At 39.6% G+C, this 20,105-nt stretch overlaps 1 protein-coding gene across 15 annotated transcripts in view; it reads left to right on the top strand.

Moving 5' to 3' along the window:
• DTNA (dystrobrevin alpha) overlaps positions 1-20,105 on the top strand; it is a 241,755-nt gene that overhangs the window by 192,452 nt on the left and 29,198 nt on the right. For 7 of the 15 annotated variants that reach the window (XM_064442765.1, XM_064442763.1, XM_064442766.1 and 4 more), the window contains 5 exons: positions 1,572-1,652; positions 9,185-9,262; positions 9,890-9,982; positions 16,821-16,908; positions 19,252-19,349. In XM_064442765.1, the coding sequence (XP_064298835.1) occupies positions 1,572-1,652; positions 9,185-9,262; positions 9,890-9,982; positions 16,821-16,908; positions 19,252-19,349 (438 nt within the window). Of the gene's footprint in view, positions 1-1,571; positions 1,653-3,539; positions 3,630-9,184; positions 9,263-9,889; positions 9,983-16,820; positions 16,909-19,251; positions 19,350-20,105 lie in introns of all 15 variants that reach the window. The other 8 variants (XM_064442767.1, XM_064442774.1, XM_064442772.1 and 5 more) reach the window with 5 other exon arrangements.

Genomic DNA, 20,105 nt, shown 5'->3' with positions numbered 1-20,105 from the left:
TTCCCAGGCAACAAAACACCAGTTGCTGACCAATTCAAAAAAATTAATATCTAAGTATTCTCTTGAAGTTTATTTTCAAATCTCTATTTCAAGACTCATACCACAAGGACCTTTTCAGTGGATTGGCTCTGATCATGGCCTCATCCAAGCAGTTCCTAGCTCTGATGGAGTCCATGAAAAATTATATTAAACACTTCTCCGTCAGTACCTAGACCACAAAGTGCTGCTTCTCAAATTCATGACTGACCAGAACTGGAGTTTTTCATGTGGGTCTGCAGATGCAGGGTTAGGCTAAAACTATATTTTCATATAAATAAATAATATGCCAAATCCTACGTCTTTTTATTCCCAGTTTTAAACTTTTTTAAATCAGTGTGACATTGTCATGCTGAGAAATCCATTTGGACTTGTCAAAGACCACATTTATGCTTGTTTTCTAACGGTTAGAAAATAAGAAAGAAAACATGTAGTAATAGTTCACTTCTGTGCAGTACTGGCTTTCTTAATTTCTAACACATGGTTTCGATAACCAGTTGTCTTGCACAGTTGGAGCCCACTGAATATTTTGCAGATGGCTACTATATTTTGATTTGCATGTCTGCAGAATTCAGAAAGCAAGTCAGATCTTTGACAGACCTTAAAGGAGTTATTGACCAACTCGAAATCTAGGAAATTTGAAGTCTGAATTATATATGGCTTCAGGTTCTGCTCATATCTGATTGAAAACCCTGTGATTTTAATAACATATTTTTCAGTTTCTCCAGAGTGTCTGTATCTTTTGTCCAATGTTGTGTAAGAAGCCCATTAAGACGGAGAAATTTGTCCTTAATAGATGCAGAAGGAAAAATTGTGTGCAAAGTGTTTTTTAAGAGTAGACAATAAAAGAAAGCAGAGGAAATATTCCTTCTCGTTTCATTTTTAATAAGAGCAGGAAATAAAGAATGTAATAATAAAACCATCATTATTAATGGGTCCTCTTAAACTAGATACTTATTTTAAATTTTGATTTGGGGCTTTGAAAAGCTTTGCAGTTAAACCAGCTTAGTTCTACATGTATTTTATGGGATACTGTGGTCTATGGGTACACTGTGGTCACTATGTGAGTATGGTAGCATGGAGCTTAGCGCCAGGCATAACCTCATGAAAAGATGTGTAATTTATTGGCAGTTACACCCCACAGACCTCTATGCTGCCACAGAGAACCTGCTACCAGCGCTCAGCCTGGCTGGGTGAAAGCAGTGGCTGCACCCTGGGCTACAGGCTCTGGAAAGGAAAAAAGGCGTAGTGGTTATTTTGCCAAAGCAGGGGGAAAAAAATCAAGTTGCTTAAAACTCACCTCAGAACACACAAAAGCATTATTTCCTTCCAGGCCTAAGTAACTGTGTGTTTTTATCAACTTGTGCTTAAAAACACAGCATCTTTAAGTTGGAACTATTGCTACTTAAAGCAGAAGATACCAACAGTAATGTTACTTTAAACAAGCAGCTCGTTCAAGTCTCTGTAAATACTGTTGCTGATCAAAGGGTTTTTTGTGCAAAATTAATGCAGCGGAATATTTTACCTTCTTCTAGGCCCCCCCGACCTGTAACCAGCATGAATGACACACTCTTCTCCCACTCTGTTCCCTCAGGAAGTCCTTTTGCAAACAGAAGGTGAGTTCTTATCCTTATTTATGTTAAGCCATTATATGATAGTGGTGGAGGTTTCAATTTTCAATTCCCTCCCAGGAAAAAAAAAAAAAAGCCAAAAAACCACCCACAAAATAAAACTGACAGACACAAGCAGAGAAACGCCTTGGTTATTTTGGACTGATACACAGATATCTGGATGGAGAGCTGGAGTTAGGGCACCCCAAGCTCCTCACAGCAGAGCACAGAACTTCAGTCCTCATTTGAACCATTGCATCCCGCTAAAATGTGCTCACATGCAATATAGGCACCCTCCCATGGGGGCTGAAAATGGGCTGTTGGCGAGAAGCCATATTGTAGCAGCACTGGGAATAGAAACTGGGACATGCCTTGCCTACTGGGAATGCCTGCATCGAACTGCAAGATACGATATGAACAAAGAGAAAATGTGTTCATACTTGCAAGATATAGCAAGACATCCTTACTCCTGTTAAAACATTCAGATTTTCATTAAAGGCTACAAGAGAGAAGGAGTAGTCTTGGAATATGGTGACCTTTCAGCAAACAAACCAGAGAAGAGTCATCAGAAACATCAATCCCAAAGAGAAGGTGCTTGCAGCTGACTAAGTATATTTTGGTTCATACATCCAAAATATGTGTGTAGCATTTGCTAGCTGTCTCATCCAATCTGTGTAAGCCTACCAATGCACATAGATGAGAAGGTGGCAGAAAAATGACTTCCTGCTGTGTTGGGGAAGATGAGTGATATGTCTTCTGTGGGTGTATTTCATTGCTTGGCTCCTGCTGTATGTGTCGGTGCTTCGGCGGTCCCAAATAACCAAACACAATCTCTGGGTATGCATGGCTGCATATTTTAGCAGCAAAACCAAACCCGCAGTGTACCGCACTGCAATGTCAGAGTAAAGATGGTTTACTACTACTTTGATTTATACACCTTGTTATCAGGAACTATAAGCTGTAAACTCTCAGTGTTATCTTAGTGCAAGTAGCTGCTGGGCGTGACTGAGATACTTTTTGAAAGCCAGTCCCAAAGCAGCCCCCCAAGACCAGATCTGCTGCCTGTACAGACAGTGAGACTGCAAATGCAAATTCATTTCTGTCATTGGAGTATATATGGGATTTTATGTGCAAGGCAGGATAATCTATTTGTGCCCTCTCCAGGACAAGTCATTAAAGGCAATGCTTTTTAAGAGGGTAGCTATTGCTTCTGTTTATCCCCTGTGCTCGTTCAACAAAAGTATGCCATTTAAGCCAGGGACCTGCAGTAAAAATCACAGCGCTACCTACTGTGCTGCTTGGGGTTTTTTACATATGAAAAATTCCTGATGGTTTTACTTCTGTGTCCTTCAGTAATTCAACTGACTGGCTTTAACTATCAGGATTAACCATATATGATTCCTGAGCCATTAGAATTCCTTTTCTTCTAGAGGAAGAACTCCTTGATAGAGAATCCTCCAAAGGCAGGAGACAATAAACCTCACCCCCCCCATAGGTACCCAGACTTCCTTATAAGTAGTCAGTATGACATCCTTATACAGCAAAAAGTTTCCATGATGCAGCAGTCAGTTCTGGCTTTTTTAGAGTTAACAGTACTCTGATATGTAAAGCAATTACATTGCTTGTGTGTTAAAAGTTTTGTAACTTTTGTTTCATTGACCTAGCAGGATTTTAAGTGTTTGGCAGCTTATTCTCTTTATTTTTATATTCATCTCTTATAAATTTGATTTGCGTCTTTTTATTCAAAAGAAAAAAGCACCCTACAAACTGTCAAGTCAGTATCCTTTCTAAATGGTCACAAATCGCACTTATGGTAATGAACCTACTCTGAACACACTGCTCTCTGCATACTTTTTGGAGTATTAACAAGGTTTCATTGTTTGACTCATTCAGGTTACTTGGGGGTATAAATGCAGCCAGTCCTGTGGCTGATGAGCATTCTCTTATAAAGCTGTATGTAAATCAGCTTCACAGCAACTCACGGTCAGTATGAGAGCACTAACCCACTAATCGCTGTAGTTCTGTAGCTCATGCACTGAATCATTAGCAGTTCTGCTAAACTACTAAAGATATTCTTTAAGGCAGGCTCTGGTGGGCTAGAGGGTTTCTGTGGCTCTAGTTTGTCTTTTGAATAGACTTCCTGCTGGCTGTGGGCTTTGCCAACTTCTCTTGCTTCTGCACAGCACAAATCTTTCATTTTCCCCTTTCACGTAGAATTAATGTGAATGGATCTAGTGGAAGTTGGAAACATTGTTTTTCAAAACTGAAAAAAACCCTACATCTTTATGGTTTCATCATCAGTGTATGGCATGCCTGTTGCGTTCTTGACCGAGGAACGAAAGAGACTTGCATGAGAGCCTGGAAACGACTCCAGGTCTCACAGCCAGCCTCCTCTTACTCTTCCACAGCTCTTGCTGCTGGTGGTTACTGTTCTGCAGTTAGAGCCACTTGCCAATAACCTTCCCAAAACCCGTTTGCTTTGCTTTTCAAAATGGCCACAGGAAAGGCAGACCTAAATCCTGCTGAAGCTAATGAAGACTTCCCATTTATGTAGTGAGTGCTGGATTTGGACCAATGCCTCTGGTTCATACGCGCTTTTTCCAGTATTCCCTCTCATCTTAATGACCTAAAGGAAGAGCCTGTTTCATTCATCATGAAAGAAATATGCAGTTGGATAAGAACAGTTTCCCCATTTTCTTTATTGTGGAGTGTGATGACCTTTCTTTTTTTCTTTTTTGATTAATCCATGAGCATTAGCTATAATTCAGTAAGAAAGGAGTGAGACCAGGGTACTTTTCTGCTAAATGCCAAGTTCTTCAATCTCTATTAGACTAATAACAGTATCTTAATTCATTCTTTTAGGTTTTACTATTATTATTGCCCTGGGAAAATCAGGCCTCATTAGTGGACGCTCATCCCCTCATACATCTGAGAAACAGACTTTGACAGCTCTGTTTGCAATTGTGCTGATTTTATATTAAATGCTCTGTGATTCATATTATAATAGAAATTGTACAAACTCAGTAAAATTTCTAGCTGAATGTAATCAACGCTAAAAGCTCTGCTGGCTGTGTTTTCACTGCAAATAACTTATGGTTACTTTAATTTGTGTTGCAATCTAGTCCAGAGGTTTCAGATAGCTTTAAAGAAAGTTTTTATGTAATTAGAATGTTTATTCAAAGGAGAATTGGCACAGACTGTCATTTGTAGCATTCCCGTGGTATTTATTTCAGCTAGTTGTGTTCACATAAGAACATAACCATTCACAACCAGTTTCTCCCTGTAGCAGCCAATGCTGAACTCAGTGCACCGACTCATTCTGCTGCTGGAAATGGATATGTTCTCATAAGTTCAGCACAATATAATCTTCATTTTTTGATTCATAGGTGAAAAAGGGAAATGAACTGGGGAGAAAAATAATCTCATTAGAGGAAAGATCTTTGGTACTTAGTAAATACAATGACAAATTGTAGAGAAAAGCTGAAAGGAGATTGAACATTATATGTTATTTGCATTTTAATTGCATCTGAAGCACCAGTTTTGGGTGGGTATGCAATTATTCCAGAGCTCAAAGGAGGTCAGATTCGGGCATTCCCTGACATGCCTCTTAGTTTCTTCAAGCCACTTCAGAATCAAAGTCTGCTTAAAATTTCACTGCTTGCTTTGCTTAGTTTGAGCCACCAAGAGAGCTTTAACGTGGAGGTCGGCATAACAATTACAAGCACCTTTCTTCCAAATATGTACAGCTTGGAAGTTGATACCAACACTATGCTCTGTACAGCTCAAGATCAACTTTAAAGCACTTATATTAGAAAAGAAGAAACAAAAAAATCTGTGATCTCCCAGATACCAAATCACAGTCATTTGCTGATATGACAGCTGATATGTGATTAAAACCACAAGTCCTGAAATTTTTTTACTGCAGTTTTTAATCTCACATTTGTTTTTGTGATCTCTGATTACCTAGAGGGCAGCAGAACAAGGGAATATTGCTGCAGAGTAGGTAATGCCCTTGCAAACCCAATGAATTCGATATGTTATGTCAAAACAGGTAAATGGAGCATTGTAGAAACTTTTGTCCAGTCAGGAGGAATAACTCTATATCCTGAATTCATGTTTTCCTCCTTCTTTGGATTCTTTTGTTCTGCAGCGGCAGTCTGTTGGTGCTGCCTTAAAGTACATAGCTACCACAGTATGGATACAATACCTTTCTCTTTCTTAATAAACGTCTTATTTAAGCTATCAAATTATAAGGCTAAGGTGGGATAAAATGAAACAGAATGGGTTTTCTTGCATTTTTCTCAGCCCCTCCTCACAGCTAATACATTTAGTTCTTCTAAAAGAGTAATACACTGGAATAAGTGGAGTGATGCAGCACATTCTTCTGAACTTGAAATTACTTGGCAGTTCTGTGGTAGATGGAAAGAATGTACTATGGCATCAAATGCCCATAGCCAAGGAGAAACTGAGTCTTATTTAATGCTGGGTCAGAGTAGCTGGTGCCTTTTTCGAACTCCACATAAAAGCTAAAAAGAATTGGATATTCTACCTGGGCATAGCAAAAGATTAGGCAAAATTTCTGGACAACAGCTAACTTTAGAGCAAAACATACTCATTGCTGCTGTTGCCCATGTTTCTGTCTCTCAGGAGTGTGGTAAACTTGAACTGCATGCTGCTTTCATATGTTGTTTTCAGAACAAGATGAGAGTCCAACTTATTTCATCAGCCATGTTCTACCTGCTAAAGGGAAGGTTTATATGTCTGATTGCTTCATAGCCAGGTAGATCCTAAAGCCACCAATATTGTTAGGTCTACATCTTTGTAGACATCCGCTCAGAGTTGGACGTTTTGTCTCTTAATTTGGATGAGGAAGCATTCTTTGGCATCTTACAAAATGTTTCATATTAACAGGAATATATCTTTTGAAATATATGTTCCAGTTGGTAGGGCCCAGAGAAACTCACTGTGGCCAAAACAATCGCTGAAGTATTACTTGTATTTTGGGGAATATGTGGAGGATGTAGGAAGATGTGGAAGAACAAGAAGGACAAATGTCAGCTTTTCCAAATGGAGGAAGGTTGAAGGTGGAAACAGGGGCAAAGGTCAAAGGAATCATACAAGAGACTGCCTAACCTTGGCATCCAAAGATTCTGAGATTATGAAAGAATTAGTAAGCGCCTGGAGGATAAGAAACCAATGAGAAATAACTATCATGGATTTGTCAAGAACAAATTATGTCAAAACAAACTGATATATTTCATTGACAGGAAAACTGGTCCAGTGGGTAAAAAAGAAGCAGCAGATGTGATACAGGTTGACCTTAAAAGGACTCTTGACATAGTCCCAGATGACACAGAAGTACCCAAAGGAAATACGGACTAGGGGAAATTAGTATAAGGGCAAAATTGAAAATCAGTAATTACTTTTTCAAAAGTGTGCTGGCGTTCTGGGAGGAGGACGTATCAGCTAGCTGGGATTCTTAAAGGCTGTCTTAAGTCAGACACTATGCACTATTTCTTGTAATGACCTAGTAGGAGCAACAGAGTGAGTGTATGCAATTTGAAGATGATACAAAGGTTGAAATAGTTATGGGAAGGAGTGCTTACAGAGCAGTTTCTAAATTAAAAAATTAGTTCAGTTCCAGTGGTAGTAATTGATGTCCGAATGATCTGAAATCAGTTAGAGAATACTCGGTAATTATAAGTGAAAAGTGCTGTAGCAAGGAAGCAAATAACCAAATAAAATACGGAGCATAATTTGATGGACAGAAATATTTTAACAGAGGATCTAGCAGTTGCAGTGAACCGCAAACGAATTAAAGTCAGCAATACGTTTGTTAGATTCCATCTGACCCTGGGACATCATGTGGAAAGCCATTAAATCTCATTCCCTGGAGGAGGAGGTATCTGTCTGGAGGTTTGTACCCAGTGCAGGGCATTAGCATGGGGACATATATGCTAACCAGTGTGACAGAGTCTAGAGGAGACATCCAAACATCAGAAAAGCTCAGAAAGCCTAACTCATAAGAAGAGGTTGGAAGTTACAAGTTTGCTTAATCAACTAAGAAGGAAGTGGACATTGATAGACATGGTATCAATTGCTCACTGAGTAACATTCGCTTGCCTGTCCCTCCAGCCTAGCTGTGTTGCTTCTGGAGCATAGGAGAGGAGAACTTACGGTTGGTAGAGGGGGCATCACACTGCACTGCTAGAAAGCAAACCACAAAATCTGCCCTGGGGTCTTTGGTCTCCCATTTTGGCAACATATGTATCTTTACATTAAGAATCAAAATGTGCATTTTTTGGCTGAAATGGCACATTCTGTATCCCTGAATGCATTTTCCTTCTGTAACTGGGAAGAAAACATGGGTGGAAAACGGATCCTTCTAGATGGCATGGAGCAGGTTTATCTGCATGGATATCACTTCAATGGAAGCGCACCACACACAAGTGACATGCTGGTGGGCATAGAAAAGTGAAGCAAGCATTTTTTTCTTGCTGTGCAGTACAGCATTCCATTCAGCTATCTTCCAGATTTATTATAAATCACTAGTGCTTGGGTTCTTAGGACACCCTTTGGTACCATCCATTTCAGAACCCCACTGCCAACCTTGACCTCCCAAAAGGAGGGTAACAGCACACAGATCATCTAACTGAACTCCTTCCTTGTCCTAATATTAAAGGTTTTGATCTTCAGTCCATCAGAGCCACACCTGCTCAGATTTATCATGCATCACATTTGTGCCACATTATCTGCCTGTATATACGTACACACACACCCCATGCATGCTCATGCACCCATCTTTTGATCAAAGACGTTACAGTATCAGTAGCCAAACAAAAGAATAAAAGTTAATAATTTTTAAAAAGGAAAAAGTAAAAAATATTTTTGTTTTGCTTTGTTGTTTTTTAAACCAAAAATGCTGCAGCATGAAAAAAACACTTAACATTTCAATCTCTCGATTTTTAGCCAGTATTACCTTATTAACGTGGATATTTTAGTATTGCAGTTTCTGTAATCCATTAAATACTGTATTTAGAAAAAAATTATGGACTGTATATTTTTTTAAAATCAACAGAAGAACAGTACTTCTGAAAATTAAACTGGTGTGTCCCATTACTGGATCTAAATAAGCACATTTCTGTGGATTACTGAAACTATCTCAAGGCAAATGTGGAGAAAAGCAATTTAGCTGTTATGCTGAAGGTTTCCCAGCTTGAAAGCTGCATTTAAGATGACGTTTATCTTGGACTCCACCTGGAAACTACACAAGCCTTCCGCTCTCCATTTGTGAGAGAAGCACATTTTGGTTGTCTTTTCTGTAGTGAAGCCTTTATAGTTTGCTTTTGGAGAACAGGAGGGAAAACTCTAATTCCTGACATAGCATTTTCTGAAGTTTTCTGAAATATCTTTAAAACTTCTCATTTTATTTTTATTCAGTCCAGGGCTCTTGAATGAGTTTCTCCAAACTCTGTTCTGTAATGAATTTCAGACATCACTGTTTACCCCCTTCTTAGTTTTCCTATCTTATTAACTAGCTCTCCTTCCAAGAATACTGAAGTAGAGCAGAGCAAACTGCTGGCTAGGGCTGCTCCAGCTTTCTTGAAAGGCAAAGGGTAAGTTAAAGAGAGAGTATGTTCACAGCTTGCACTAACACAGCTAAACCAAAACCTTCTCCTGTATTCCTCCTGCTTTTAATGTATTCTGCAAACATCTTTCCTGAGAAAATTGTGATAACCAATTAACCCAGTGAGCTAAGTAGGGCATGTTTAAGTATATTTATGTACACCTGGATGTGTGAGGTCTTGATCAGATACTTCCAAGTGAATCCAACTTGTGATTTCAATATGTTAATCATGTGTGTAACATGTATATTTAATCTATATATACAATACATAATATATTAAAGAAAATAGTGCCAACCTCACAGTCTGCTGTATTTTGGAATAAATGGTACTGTACGGCGCCAGTCCCTGGCCCGATCCGGCACCTCACTGATTTCTGTGGCTGGCTCTGTAATCAAGTGGGATTCTACTATCCAAAGCCATTAAATACTTAACATATAAATTACAATACTAACAAAGTAATTTTTGCACTTGTTTGGGGTTGGTTTTTTTTCCCTAAGAACACTTAAGTATTCATTCCTAAATTCCCACTTCATAATCTTACTTGCTCCTGCTTTCTCTGTTTATTTCCCTCTGTCTGTCCGGACCGCACCCTCTGTCCCCCTGACCCCGTTTCAGGTTACAGTACAGTCTCGATGTTGCAGACAGGCTGGCCGATGAACATGTACTCATCGGGCTGTATGTCAACATGCTGCAGAGCAACCCCGCACGGTTAGTGCAGGTTTGGCACCTTTGGGGAACCCAGGAAAGGGACGTTGGTCGGCCAAATGCTCTCACTGTTTCCTCCTGGCTACAAGCTGAAGCAGCTCTTTATGAGCACTAACCTAAAGGGAATGCGTATGAATATGGGGTATGTCCTCCCAAAGTTGGCGGATTGTGGCAATTGCTGTTATTGTCTCTAGTGATGTTGAGTAGCAAGGTATTGCAAATAATTGCGTAGTGAGAATGGCTGTACAAACTGATTCGGGATACCATGTTCTAGTCAGTGCAGGACTTTGCGATGGTACAGACACCTTCAAACAACCATGACTAACAAGGCCGTGTGTTCAAGGTAATAATTTTTGAGGTGATATATAATTTGTAGCTTCACCTTACCTTGAAAGTAAGAAGTGGTAGTAGTATGTAAACAATAATAATAACAATAGGAATTTGCTTATTAGCCTAGTGAAGGAAGGAGTTCATTTCAAATTTTAAATACATTGGGCATTGTTTTTAAATCTGCCTGATTTCTGCATTTTTTTAATCTTGTATATAAAGTTGCCCTTATCTTTCAGACTCAAGTATAACAGGTTTTTAAACGCAACTTGAACGTAGTTCATAATTTCTGCTGGGGTGAATACAAAGCTTTGTCTACTAAACCCACCTGCTGTCCCAGCACTTGCGGATGGTGGAATCGCAGCAGGCTGCTCCAGGGAGGGGAGCTGCTGGCTAACCTCTCCAAGTGCAACAAAACTCCAGACTTTGCAGCCCTGTACCAGCAAGGTGGCGAGCAGTGTAGTATATGGCCCTAGAAAATGTGGCACTGAACACAAAACCATACGGTGTTTCTAACAAAACTATGTTCATAAGGTTTCTTCTGTTCATAACAAACCCTTTGTTTTCCCATACTGCTATTGCAGAATATTTCCCAGGTTAGTAGAAACTCTCCATTTACTCTTATATGTAGATAAGGCAACAAAAAACTTATTTGGGGAGGGTGAATGCAATGCTTCTCTGCAGTCTTATAAAATTAACTTCTGTGTTTAGCTCCAGTTGAAAATGGGAATAATTTGCCATGTAGCTGTGCCCAGTGGAGAAAAAGAGCCTGCCTTCATGGGTCTGGACCTGCTTCTCTATGCTACATCCCACTGGAATGTGCCAGTGGGGAAAAAAAAGGGAAACTGTTTTTTAGGGAGGAAAATTAAAACCATTTCTTCAAAAGAAAAACATTCTGAAGGGGAATTTCATTCTTGGAGCAGCACTTCCAGAAAGTAGGCTTACTGAGTAATATATACACCATGGCTGTGAAAACCAGGCTGCTGGGGGCATGTGTTTAGACCAGTCATTGCCCACCCGTAATTGAAGAGGACGGGAGTACACTACCACTTGGTCCAGTTTGACAGGAAGAAGGAAATGTACCCCTGCCAACCATGAGTGACTTACTTGATACAGTTGTTCAAGAGGCCATCAAAGACTAGACCTGGTTTAGAGTAATTTTTGGTGCTTAGACTACTGATGCTGTCAGTAATTCATTTAGCTTCAGTGAGGACCACCAGTTAGATCCCCTTGTGAGTGCTTAGCCTCATCTTTACCATCTTTATCCTCTAAATTTTATCCAGTATATTCCAACCTGTTCCTTCAAGCTTTTGAGCCAACTTCACTAAGTCATAGTACATTTCTATCCAAATACGCACGTACAAATTATGTGCCATTACATCCTTCAAATTCAATGAATTTGAGGGATGAATGGAGAGTGATTGATAATGGCCTTAATTGTTTAAATAACCAATGCAAAGTGTATTACATGCCATCTGATTACTGACATTAAATCAATGCAGTCACAGCAGCCTCAATGAGACACAATATCTCTGTTATTAGATTAGATTTTGATAGATGTAATCAAGAGGGACAGCAGTCTTAGTTACGCATCAAACCATGCTGTATTACCATTTTCTGCTTTGCTGCAATGAGACTGGTAGTAGAGAAAGTGAATGGTTATAGTTTGGTAAAGACAAGAAGAACAAAGTGTTGCTATCCTGAAGCTCCTGGTGTGAAGCCACTTTCTAGAAGAGGTAGTTGAGGCCTCTGCAGGAGGTTCAGCTGCTGCATCTTATATAGCCTGGGATGGCATCTTCAGGCAAAGGTGAACTCCTTCTGCCCATGCCCCAAAGCTGAAACATGTAGACGTGGCACTTCGGGACATGGTTTAGAAGGCACGGAGGTGTTGGGTTGATGGTTGGACTTGATGATCTTAGAGGTCTTTTCCAACCTTAGTGATTCTATGATTCTATGATTTGGGAACTTGAATAAAGCGTGTGGTTAGCCATAATCAGGTAGCTTCTGATCTAGGGGAGGCTACAGCTAGCCAGCTCAGCTGTTGTATCTGCCTGCAAAATACCACATGTACATACCCATATGTGCCATCACGTATTTTCAAGTGCTACTGGCATCCAAAGATGAGAAGAGGAATGATTGTAGCTGGACCTTCATCTGAAAGAAAAACCTACAGAAATACTTTGTGAGCATAATACATAGGATTATCTTGGGAGCTACATAGTAGCATTAAAAAAAAAAAACAAGGTGGTTTTTTTTTTGTTAGCTATTGAGTCAGGCTAATTTACAGTACGTAATGATCAGTCCAATATAGCCCAGTATACATTTTTTCCTGTTCTAATTGTAGCTAGTATTTATATTGGGGGGGGGGGGGGTTAATTAATTCAATTAATTTTCACTGTTTATTTTTCATCTGCAGTCATTTGATACCGCAACTAGAAATACAAGTTTTCCTTTCCATCCCTTGCAGGCTAATAAGCTACCTGGGGGTTTTTTTAGACTCCAGGAGACCAGGGCAAATTAAGAAACAAGAAAAAGACTTAATTAGCTATTTATAGTAACTGTATGGGTAGAAAAAGTATCCCTTAGTCAGATATTTTGGTTAGTTTAATCATAGAGTGTTTTAGCATGTAAAACCAATAACTGATATTTAATTTAGTTCATCTTTAGGGTCTGATACTAAATAGTTTTCATTTTTGTTCATTTAAGTTAGAGACATTACCTGGTTTTGAATATTATTTCCGCATATTTCAGTCTTTTTCTTTTCAGGTGCAGAAGAAAATAAGGTAAAATATATTATCAGAAGGAGATTATTTTTGTTCCATAAAAAGTTGCTTTCTGATTTTTTTTCTGTTATACCATGTAGTACGGTGGTGAATTGTATTTCTGTACTATAAAAGTGCCATGCTATCCTATTTTTAAAAATGTTTATTCCTAGCTGTATCTAGGAAGGTTGGTTGAATTTTCCCTAGAAAGAGGAAAAACATTCAGAGACCCACTGATTACAGAGGAAATGTATGGGCACTTGGCTCCCTTGAATGGAGTTAGTTATCATCATTATTATACACACATACCTTAGTGGTATTAACTTTTTGATGGTAAAATCTTGGTGATTTTAAAGTAAATGGCAAATTAACAATAGCAGAGGGCTCAGGTGATGTGTCTCAGTTTAAAGTGCCTTAAAACCAGGACAATTTTGAAAGCGTCACAATAAACAATCCTCAGAATACATTTGGTGGGTTGTTTTTAGGGCCTTGTTCTTACAGCCCTGAGGGTTAGAAATGTACCCTTTATTTTGTCAGCATTTTCTACAGTAAATTATTTATTAAATGAAGGTTTGTAGAATAAGAGTACGTCACAAAGACCCCACTGATACCCCTATTGCAAAAATTTTCCAAGAGACTGGCATTTCTGAGAGTTTTCTAACCAGTGGTGACATAATTTTAAGACCATCGAGGACATCCATATCACCTGTTGCAGGGTGCCTGCTGCAGGAAAGGCTGATTTGACACATCTAAAGTCTGAGAAATAGCAAAGACACTCTAGTGTCACTCCTGTTCACAGGCTATCATATTTTTCATCCTTTGCCTGGAGTTTTGAGATCCTTTTTTTACAGATCTCCTTTAGACTGTGGAATATTACACGGATCAACTAAAGCCTATTTGTACAGGCAGTAAGATTGAATATTCACTCTTGCTGTATGATAATAATTCTGTTAGACCAATCATTGCTAATAATTATAAAGTCTTTAAAGAAAGGGTCATTAATGGAGAAGCAGTATTGAAACCATTTTTTAACTTTCTTAGAAAGGAAGGATCCGCAGCACGATATTTGTATGCAAAATGTTCATTTTCTTACAAAAGGATACCTGAATCGTTCTCTTGAGGGTCCCAAATTCTGTACACATATTTATAATATTTTAAAGTGTGCATGTTTCACTGCATCATTGTCCGTGAAGTCTTGGCAGTTGAGGCTAATGCTGCTGTGCATACCTCTGTGCTTAATGATCACATAGAATAGGTACATTCCAGAGTTAAATTTATCTCAGACATTGAAATATAATTTACAAAGCTTTGGGGACAGTAATTTGTGGCATTCATAGATGAAATTTGACGTGCTGCTACATCTATTTTATGACATCCACCTACACATAAATATATATCAAAGACATTAAGTAGCAAGTAAGAATTGAAAAGCTGCAGTGGCTTGGTTCATTCAGTGAAGTCATTGTCTCAGGGGTTAACTCACATCTCAGAACTGTGTTGCGGATTGTGTTATGCCAATAAGTGGAACCATAATCCATTTTTTTTCCAGGATACATAATATGGTTGCACATTGCTGTAAAAAGGAGAATTGATGCTGAATGCTTGCTGTTTTCACAGCCATCTGTTAGGATGTGATGTATTAGTCATTATGGAAAAACTAAAAATGAATTCTACTGTCATGAAAGTAACACTTATTACCTGGTCTGCATAATTTTATGTGTCTGCAAGAGTTGCTTCACCCTTTCATTCTCTGGAGGACATATCAGGACAGTAAGCATGAGTATGTAAGAAGCAGAACTGTATGAATTTAGAAAAATGCCTTTAACTTGGGTCTTTCCAGAAAGTAAATCAGTTACCCCACAAGAATCTGAGTAAGCATAGAATTAAGCTATATGTGTAACAAAATAAATTAAGCATAACCAAAACCAAAGAAACACTGTTCATCTACCACCAGAAGTCTTATAGGTGGTCTGCAGCTCAAGCTTAGCTTACACAGAACCCCTCTGGGTCTGAGTTTTCGTAGCTTTACTGTTTTTCTAAACTTCATGTTTGTGGGCTCACAGGCTATCGCCAGAACGAGAGAAAAATTGTCTCTTTTCCCTTATCTCAGCAAGCCAATAAATCCGTGTGACTCCCAGCTTTTGTTTAATGATCAGTGGATGTCAACCACTACTCATGTTTCAGGCATAACTTCTAAATACCAATGGACCTAATCAAGCCAACCAAAAGATGCACGTTGTAGTTCCCCGAGGTACCTGGGGATATGAAGTCACTGAGTAATTTTGGAGTAGTATTTCCTTTTAAAGATGCCAATTCTTCAAAAGCAGAACTTTTTGTACAAGTGCCATTTTCATCTGGAAGGCTTTTCAAGTTCAAGATATGATTTCTGGCAAAAATCAGAATAAGATTCCCAGGCCCAAAATAACCCTTGTTTTGCGTGCTCTTTTGAAATGTGAAGCTCATTCGCCAGCAACCGGTTGCGTGCCCTGAAGAGCCCAGTGGGCAGGGAGAGATATGCCTGCCTCCCTTCAGCCAAAGCATCAGGCAGTTGCCAAGGGATAAGAAAAGAGGTCAGACTTATCTCTGTCTGGGATATTCTGCAGGCTGTCTTGTATCCATACAGCAAAGCATTCTTCTCACCTCTTCTTAGGGGCTTTTTTTTTTGTCTTTTCTGTTGTATATACTAAAAGTAACGCAATATAGGATTCTAAATCCCAGGATTATCCAGGGTCAACTAAGTCCTCTTCAGATTTCATTTTTTGTCAGTTTATTAGTTTTGATGGTTCTCTGCAAACATCTAAATGATTAGAAATAGTAAAGGATCTCACTATATTACCTTTTTCCTGCTCATCTGACTAAATAATAGCCTCCATTTAAAATAAGGACAGCTGGCAAGGGAGGAAAAGAAAGTAATAAGATGCAATATTTAAACGAATTCAGCATATTTGCTGTTTGGTTCTTACACTTTCTGAGTAATTTTTGTGGAGGATCTGTGCATGTGGCCTAAGCTCTTCATAGTTGGTGCTAGTAGACTCCTGAGTTGGCTCCATGTTAAAGTGAGTCCAAGTCTTGGATCAGTCATGATACATAAGCAATAAGCTGCAATATTTTAAAGGAATTCAGTGTATTTGCTGTTTAGTTCTTACACTTTCTGATCACCATTATGTGATTCTCTGAAATCTTACTCCCAAATATCAAGAAACCCAGAATAAAAGGGAAAGTCTGATTATAAATCAGTGGTTCCAAGCTGTGGTCCATGAGGCTTTGGTAAGTGCCCAGCAAAACTGTCCTAAATACTGTTTTCTATTGCAAATCTGACAAAGCTTATAAAGTTTTTCTCAAGAAACACTGAGGTTCCCACTAATCCACTGTACAAAAAGTAATCACTCTTCTAGGTGATATGACAAAACTGAGAAGTAAAAACAAATGCTGAGTGGTGGCCCTAGCCACCTCCCACCCCTCTTTGGACAGAATAGTCTGCGAGTTGCATCTTGTACAGCCTTGGCCAAGGGTTGCAGACCGCTGCTGTTTCCCCCTAAGGGAAGGTGCTGCTGGCCCCCAGAGCTGTTTCTTCCTGGAAAATTACCCTCCCCATTCTCTCTTTTGTGCAATTAACATCTGCCATTTTTAATTTGGTGACATTTTGCTTCCAAATTCTGTAATGAGGGTGTGTGAGAGGGCAGTGTGACAGAGCAATGGTCTTTTTTACCATGTTTTAACATCTTCCCTCCTTCCCCTCCAACCCTGAGCAGCATGCTCGACAGCGCAAGTCGCCTGGATGAAGAACATAAGCTGATCGCCAGATATGCAGCAAGGCTGGCAGCAGAAACTTCTTCATCAGTAAGTGTTTTAATTAAAGGGAGGTGCTTTCCTTCTGTTATGTTGCAGGGGCTTGGCAAGATGAGGGAAACTACATCTGACAGTCTTAGTGATTAATGGATTATTTTTCCCTATCCTTTTCATCAGATGCTGTTAGGCTTTAGTAATAACACTTTTATGCAGTCCATTTAAACCAAAGAATCCACATACTAATGCATATAATCTATATAGTAATGCAATGTTATTTAAACAATTACGGCAAAGGGAATCTGACATCTTGACCTCAGGAAAGACTAGAAAATATTGTCTGGACTAGCTTTGGTGAAAGGTTAATGATTTACTGCAGTGGAAAAATGGGCTGATGAATCCGTTTTACTCTTTAGTTCAAATATCACGGCCACTGGGGCCCTAAGTGCTGAGGATTTTAAAGAATGATCTTCAGCAGGATGACTGTAATGACCCCCTGCATTAGCCCCAGCTCCCATTTTCATTTCAGAGCAATGATTATTCTGCTCTATGTATCCCAAGACAGACGGTGATGACAAGCTAAAACCTCACTAACTATATTCAGGAATAAGAGAGAATGAAACAGGAACCTAATTGAAGTATATAAAATCTTAAGTGGCATAAATAAGGTCAGCCTAGTTACTTTTTTTCCACCTCAGCACATTTGATAGAACAAGGGACCATAAATGATGGTTAAGTTAAAAGCAGCCGGTCCGGAGTGCCAGGAAGCATATTTTCACACTGAGATTTACACTGCAGGGTCAATTGAAAGGGCAAAATCAGGCAATCATGTAAAAACACTGAGTCACGTTCATCCCAAGTGAGGGCAGTGAAGATGAATCTGCCACCTCGTGCAGCCGTCTGTCACAGACGATCTCACACTACCTGCAGCTGCAGGGGCAGAGAGGGGTGCACAGGTGCTCCTGATCTGCCAGCCCAGCCCAAATCAATCCCTTCCAGAGGTGTGGCACAGTGTTACAAATTTAAGGCAACCTGTAGGTGATGGTCCTGTTTCTGAAGGACCATGGTTCTTCATGGGAACAAGATTTCCCATTAATAATGTCTCTGGGTAGAAACTGGTAGAAATCAGCTCTATATAACATGCATCTATGATACAGGAGAAAACTTAGGAAGCAATATTTAAATAGCTTTTAAATAGACCTAGTCTGAAGGAAAATACTGAGTTTCTCATTGCCATCCATATATGCTCTTTGAACAAAAGAGACAGAAGGGAAAGAGAAGGTCTCTGTATACAGAAATCTTTACAAGCACAAGTGGCACCACATTAGAAACACAGTGGAAATTTTTAAAGCTTTGCTAATGGTCATTCGGTGTTTTAAGGAATGAAATGTATTAATAACACTGGGCATTCAGGATGAAGCTCCTGGTTCCCCCTGTGTCAGTCGTGACACCCACCAGCATGCATCAGTTCTTTATGCACTGCTCTCCTTCCCTATAGTTGGAGTGCTAATGGGAAAATGTACCAGTAGCAGAAAAAATAGTAAACAGTTACAGGCATAGTGTACTGTCCTTTCCCCGCAGACAGTGTGAACAAAGCGTTAGCGTTAGTACTGAGATGTATCTACATCCTTTTTGAGGGTCCACCTCCTGGAGGAGGCGGTACCTGGCATCACATAAAATTGGGCTCCGGAGTTACACTTCACAGGGCTTCTACAGTGAGGAACACTCAGATCACAGCAGTAATTCAGCAGAGTATTTTGTAATGTCTGACTCTTTCAGGCTGGAGTTAGAAATAAGTTGATATCTTTGATAGCTGTGCAACTTTAAATGTCTTGCTCTGCATTGTCATTGATACAATATTGAAATACAGGAGTGTGAACAAGGAAAACAATATTTGGTTATTGCTGATAATCATGAAAAAAGAGCACAGTCCAATGAAGCTGTAGCGAACACTGCCCAGTTTGATTAGAAATAGTCTAATTCCCCCTTCGTTACATTGGGGAAAAAGGGTTCTGCTGTACCTGAAGGACTGGGGAAAGAGGTTTTCTGAAGTATCCTCAGAGAGTATAGGAAAACTTGGCCAAATAAAGAGCCATGCTACAGCAACTGCCTGCGGCAGTGCCACTGCCTTGTACGATTGGTTCAAAGGAAGCTCCCTGAAGAAGCAATGAGTGACAGGATGGTAAACACTGAGTCTTATTTACTCTAGCACTTACCCTGCTTTACTAGCAATGGAGCCATACTGGTATGAGCACAACATGGATGCTCTTTTTTTAGTGTAGCCAAGCCTGGTACTGCATTTTCTGTAAGCAGATTGCACAGAACAGATCTGTGTTGAACTCACGGGTGCATGCTGGCTATTCCTCCTTCAGTGCAGCCTTCTCTTTGTTACAACAGCAGCAGGGTCAGCAGAGAGGGGCATCAGATATCTCCTTCACCATTGATGCAAACAAGCAACAAAGGCAGCTGATTGCAGAGCTTGAAAATAAAAACCGGTAAGCATCCGCAAAGTACCTGTTTTTTTTCAGTCCTATATATTGTGTATGTTTGTTTGTTCCTTAAGGTTTTTTACCACTTACTACTGTGCAATATGCTTATACACGCACATACACCTCCCCCTGCAAAAAGCACAAGGCACAAAAACCTCCACAGAATATGACAAGGGCTTTGAAATCCATAGCCACCCTGAGTTTTAATGAGAGTACTGTTCAATGACGTGATGTAATCATTTATACTTTACTGTTTGCAGCTGCTGTTTGTTAAAAGTTTTTTAAAAAAAAACCTTGTCCTGTTTCAAAACCAGATTAACTTTGAGTTGGATTCTCTGTAGCACTATAACATGAAATTATAAAAGGATCAGTCACACTGGAAATGTTACGCTCCCCTGCTTTTATTTGTGAAAAAGATGATTAAAGCTCTCCAGAACACAGCCTGTCTGGGAAGGGTTTGCAGAAAGGTTAGCAGCAAGTTAGGCTGATGATCAAATGAGACACAAGGTACGGATATGACCGAGACTGAGAGAGTGTGTCCAGGAGAAACAGGCCAGCCGGCTCCAAAAAGGAGTGATGCCCATTTGTTAGCAGCAGAGGATCTGGCCCTCGGTACCAGACTGCCTGATGCTATGAAATGTATGGCAGCAGAGCTCTGCTTTTACTGCCGGACTGTAAAATAAAGGCCAGACCAGACCAGATGGTTTTCTATTCCAAACTCTGCACTGCCTTCTGTCACCGTGTAATGAGCCACCAGCTCCA

Source organism: Phalacrocorax carbo, chromosome 2 (assembly GCF_963921805.1).
Source record: "Phalacrocorax carbo chromosome 2, bPhaCar2.1, whole genome shotgun sequence".
NCBI lineage: Eukaryota > Metazoa > Chordata > Aves > Suliformes > Phalacrocoracidae > Phalacrocorax > Phalacrocorax carbo.
The sequence above is the reverse complement of the archived record's forward strand: the minus strand, read 5'-3'. Positions and strand labels throughout refer to the sequence as shown.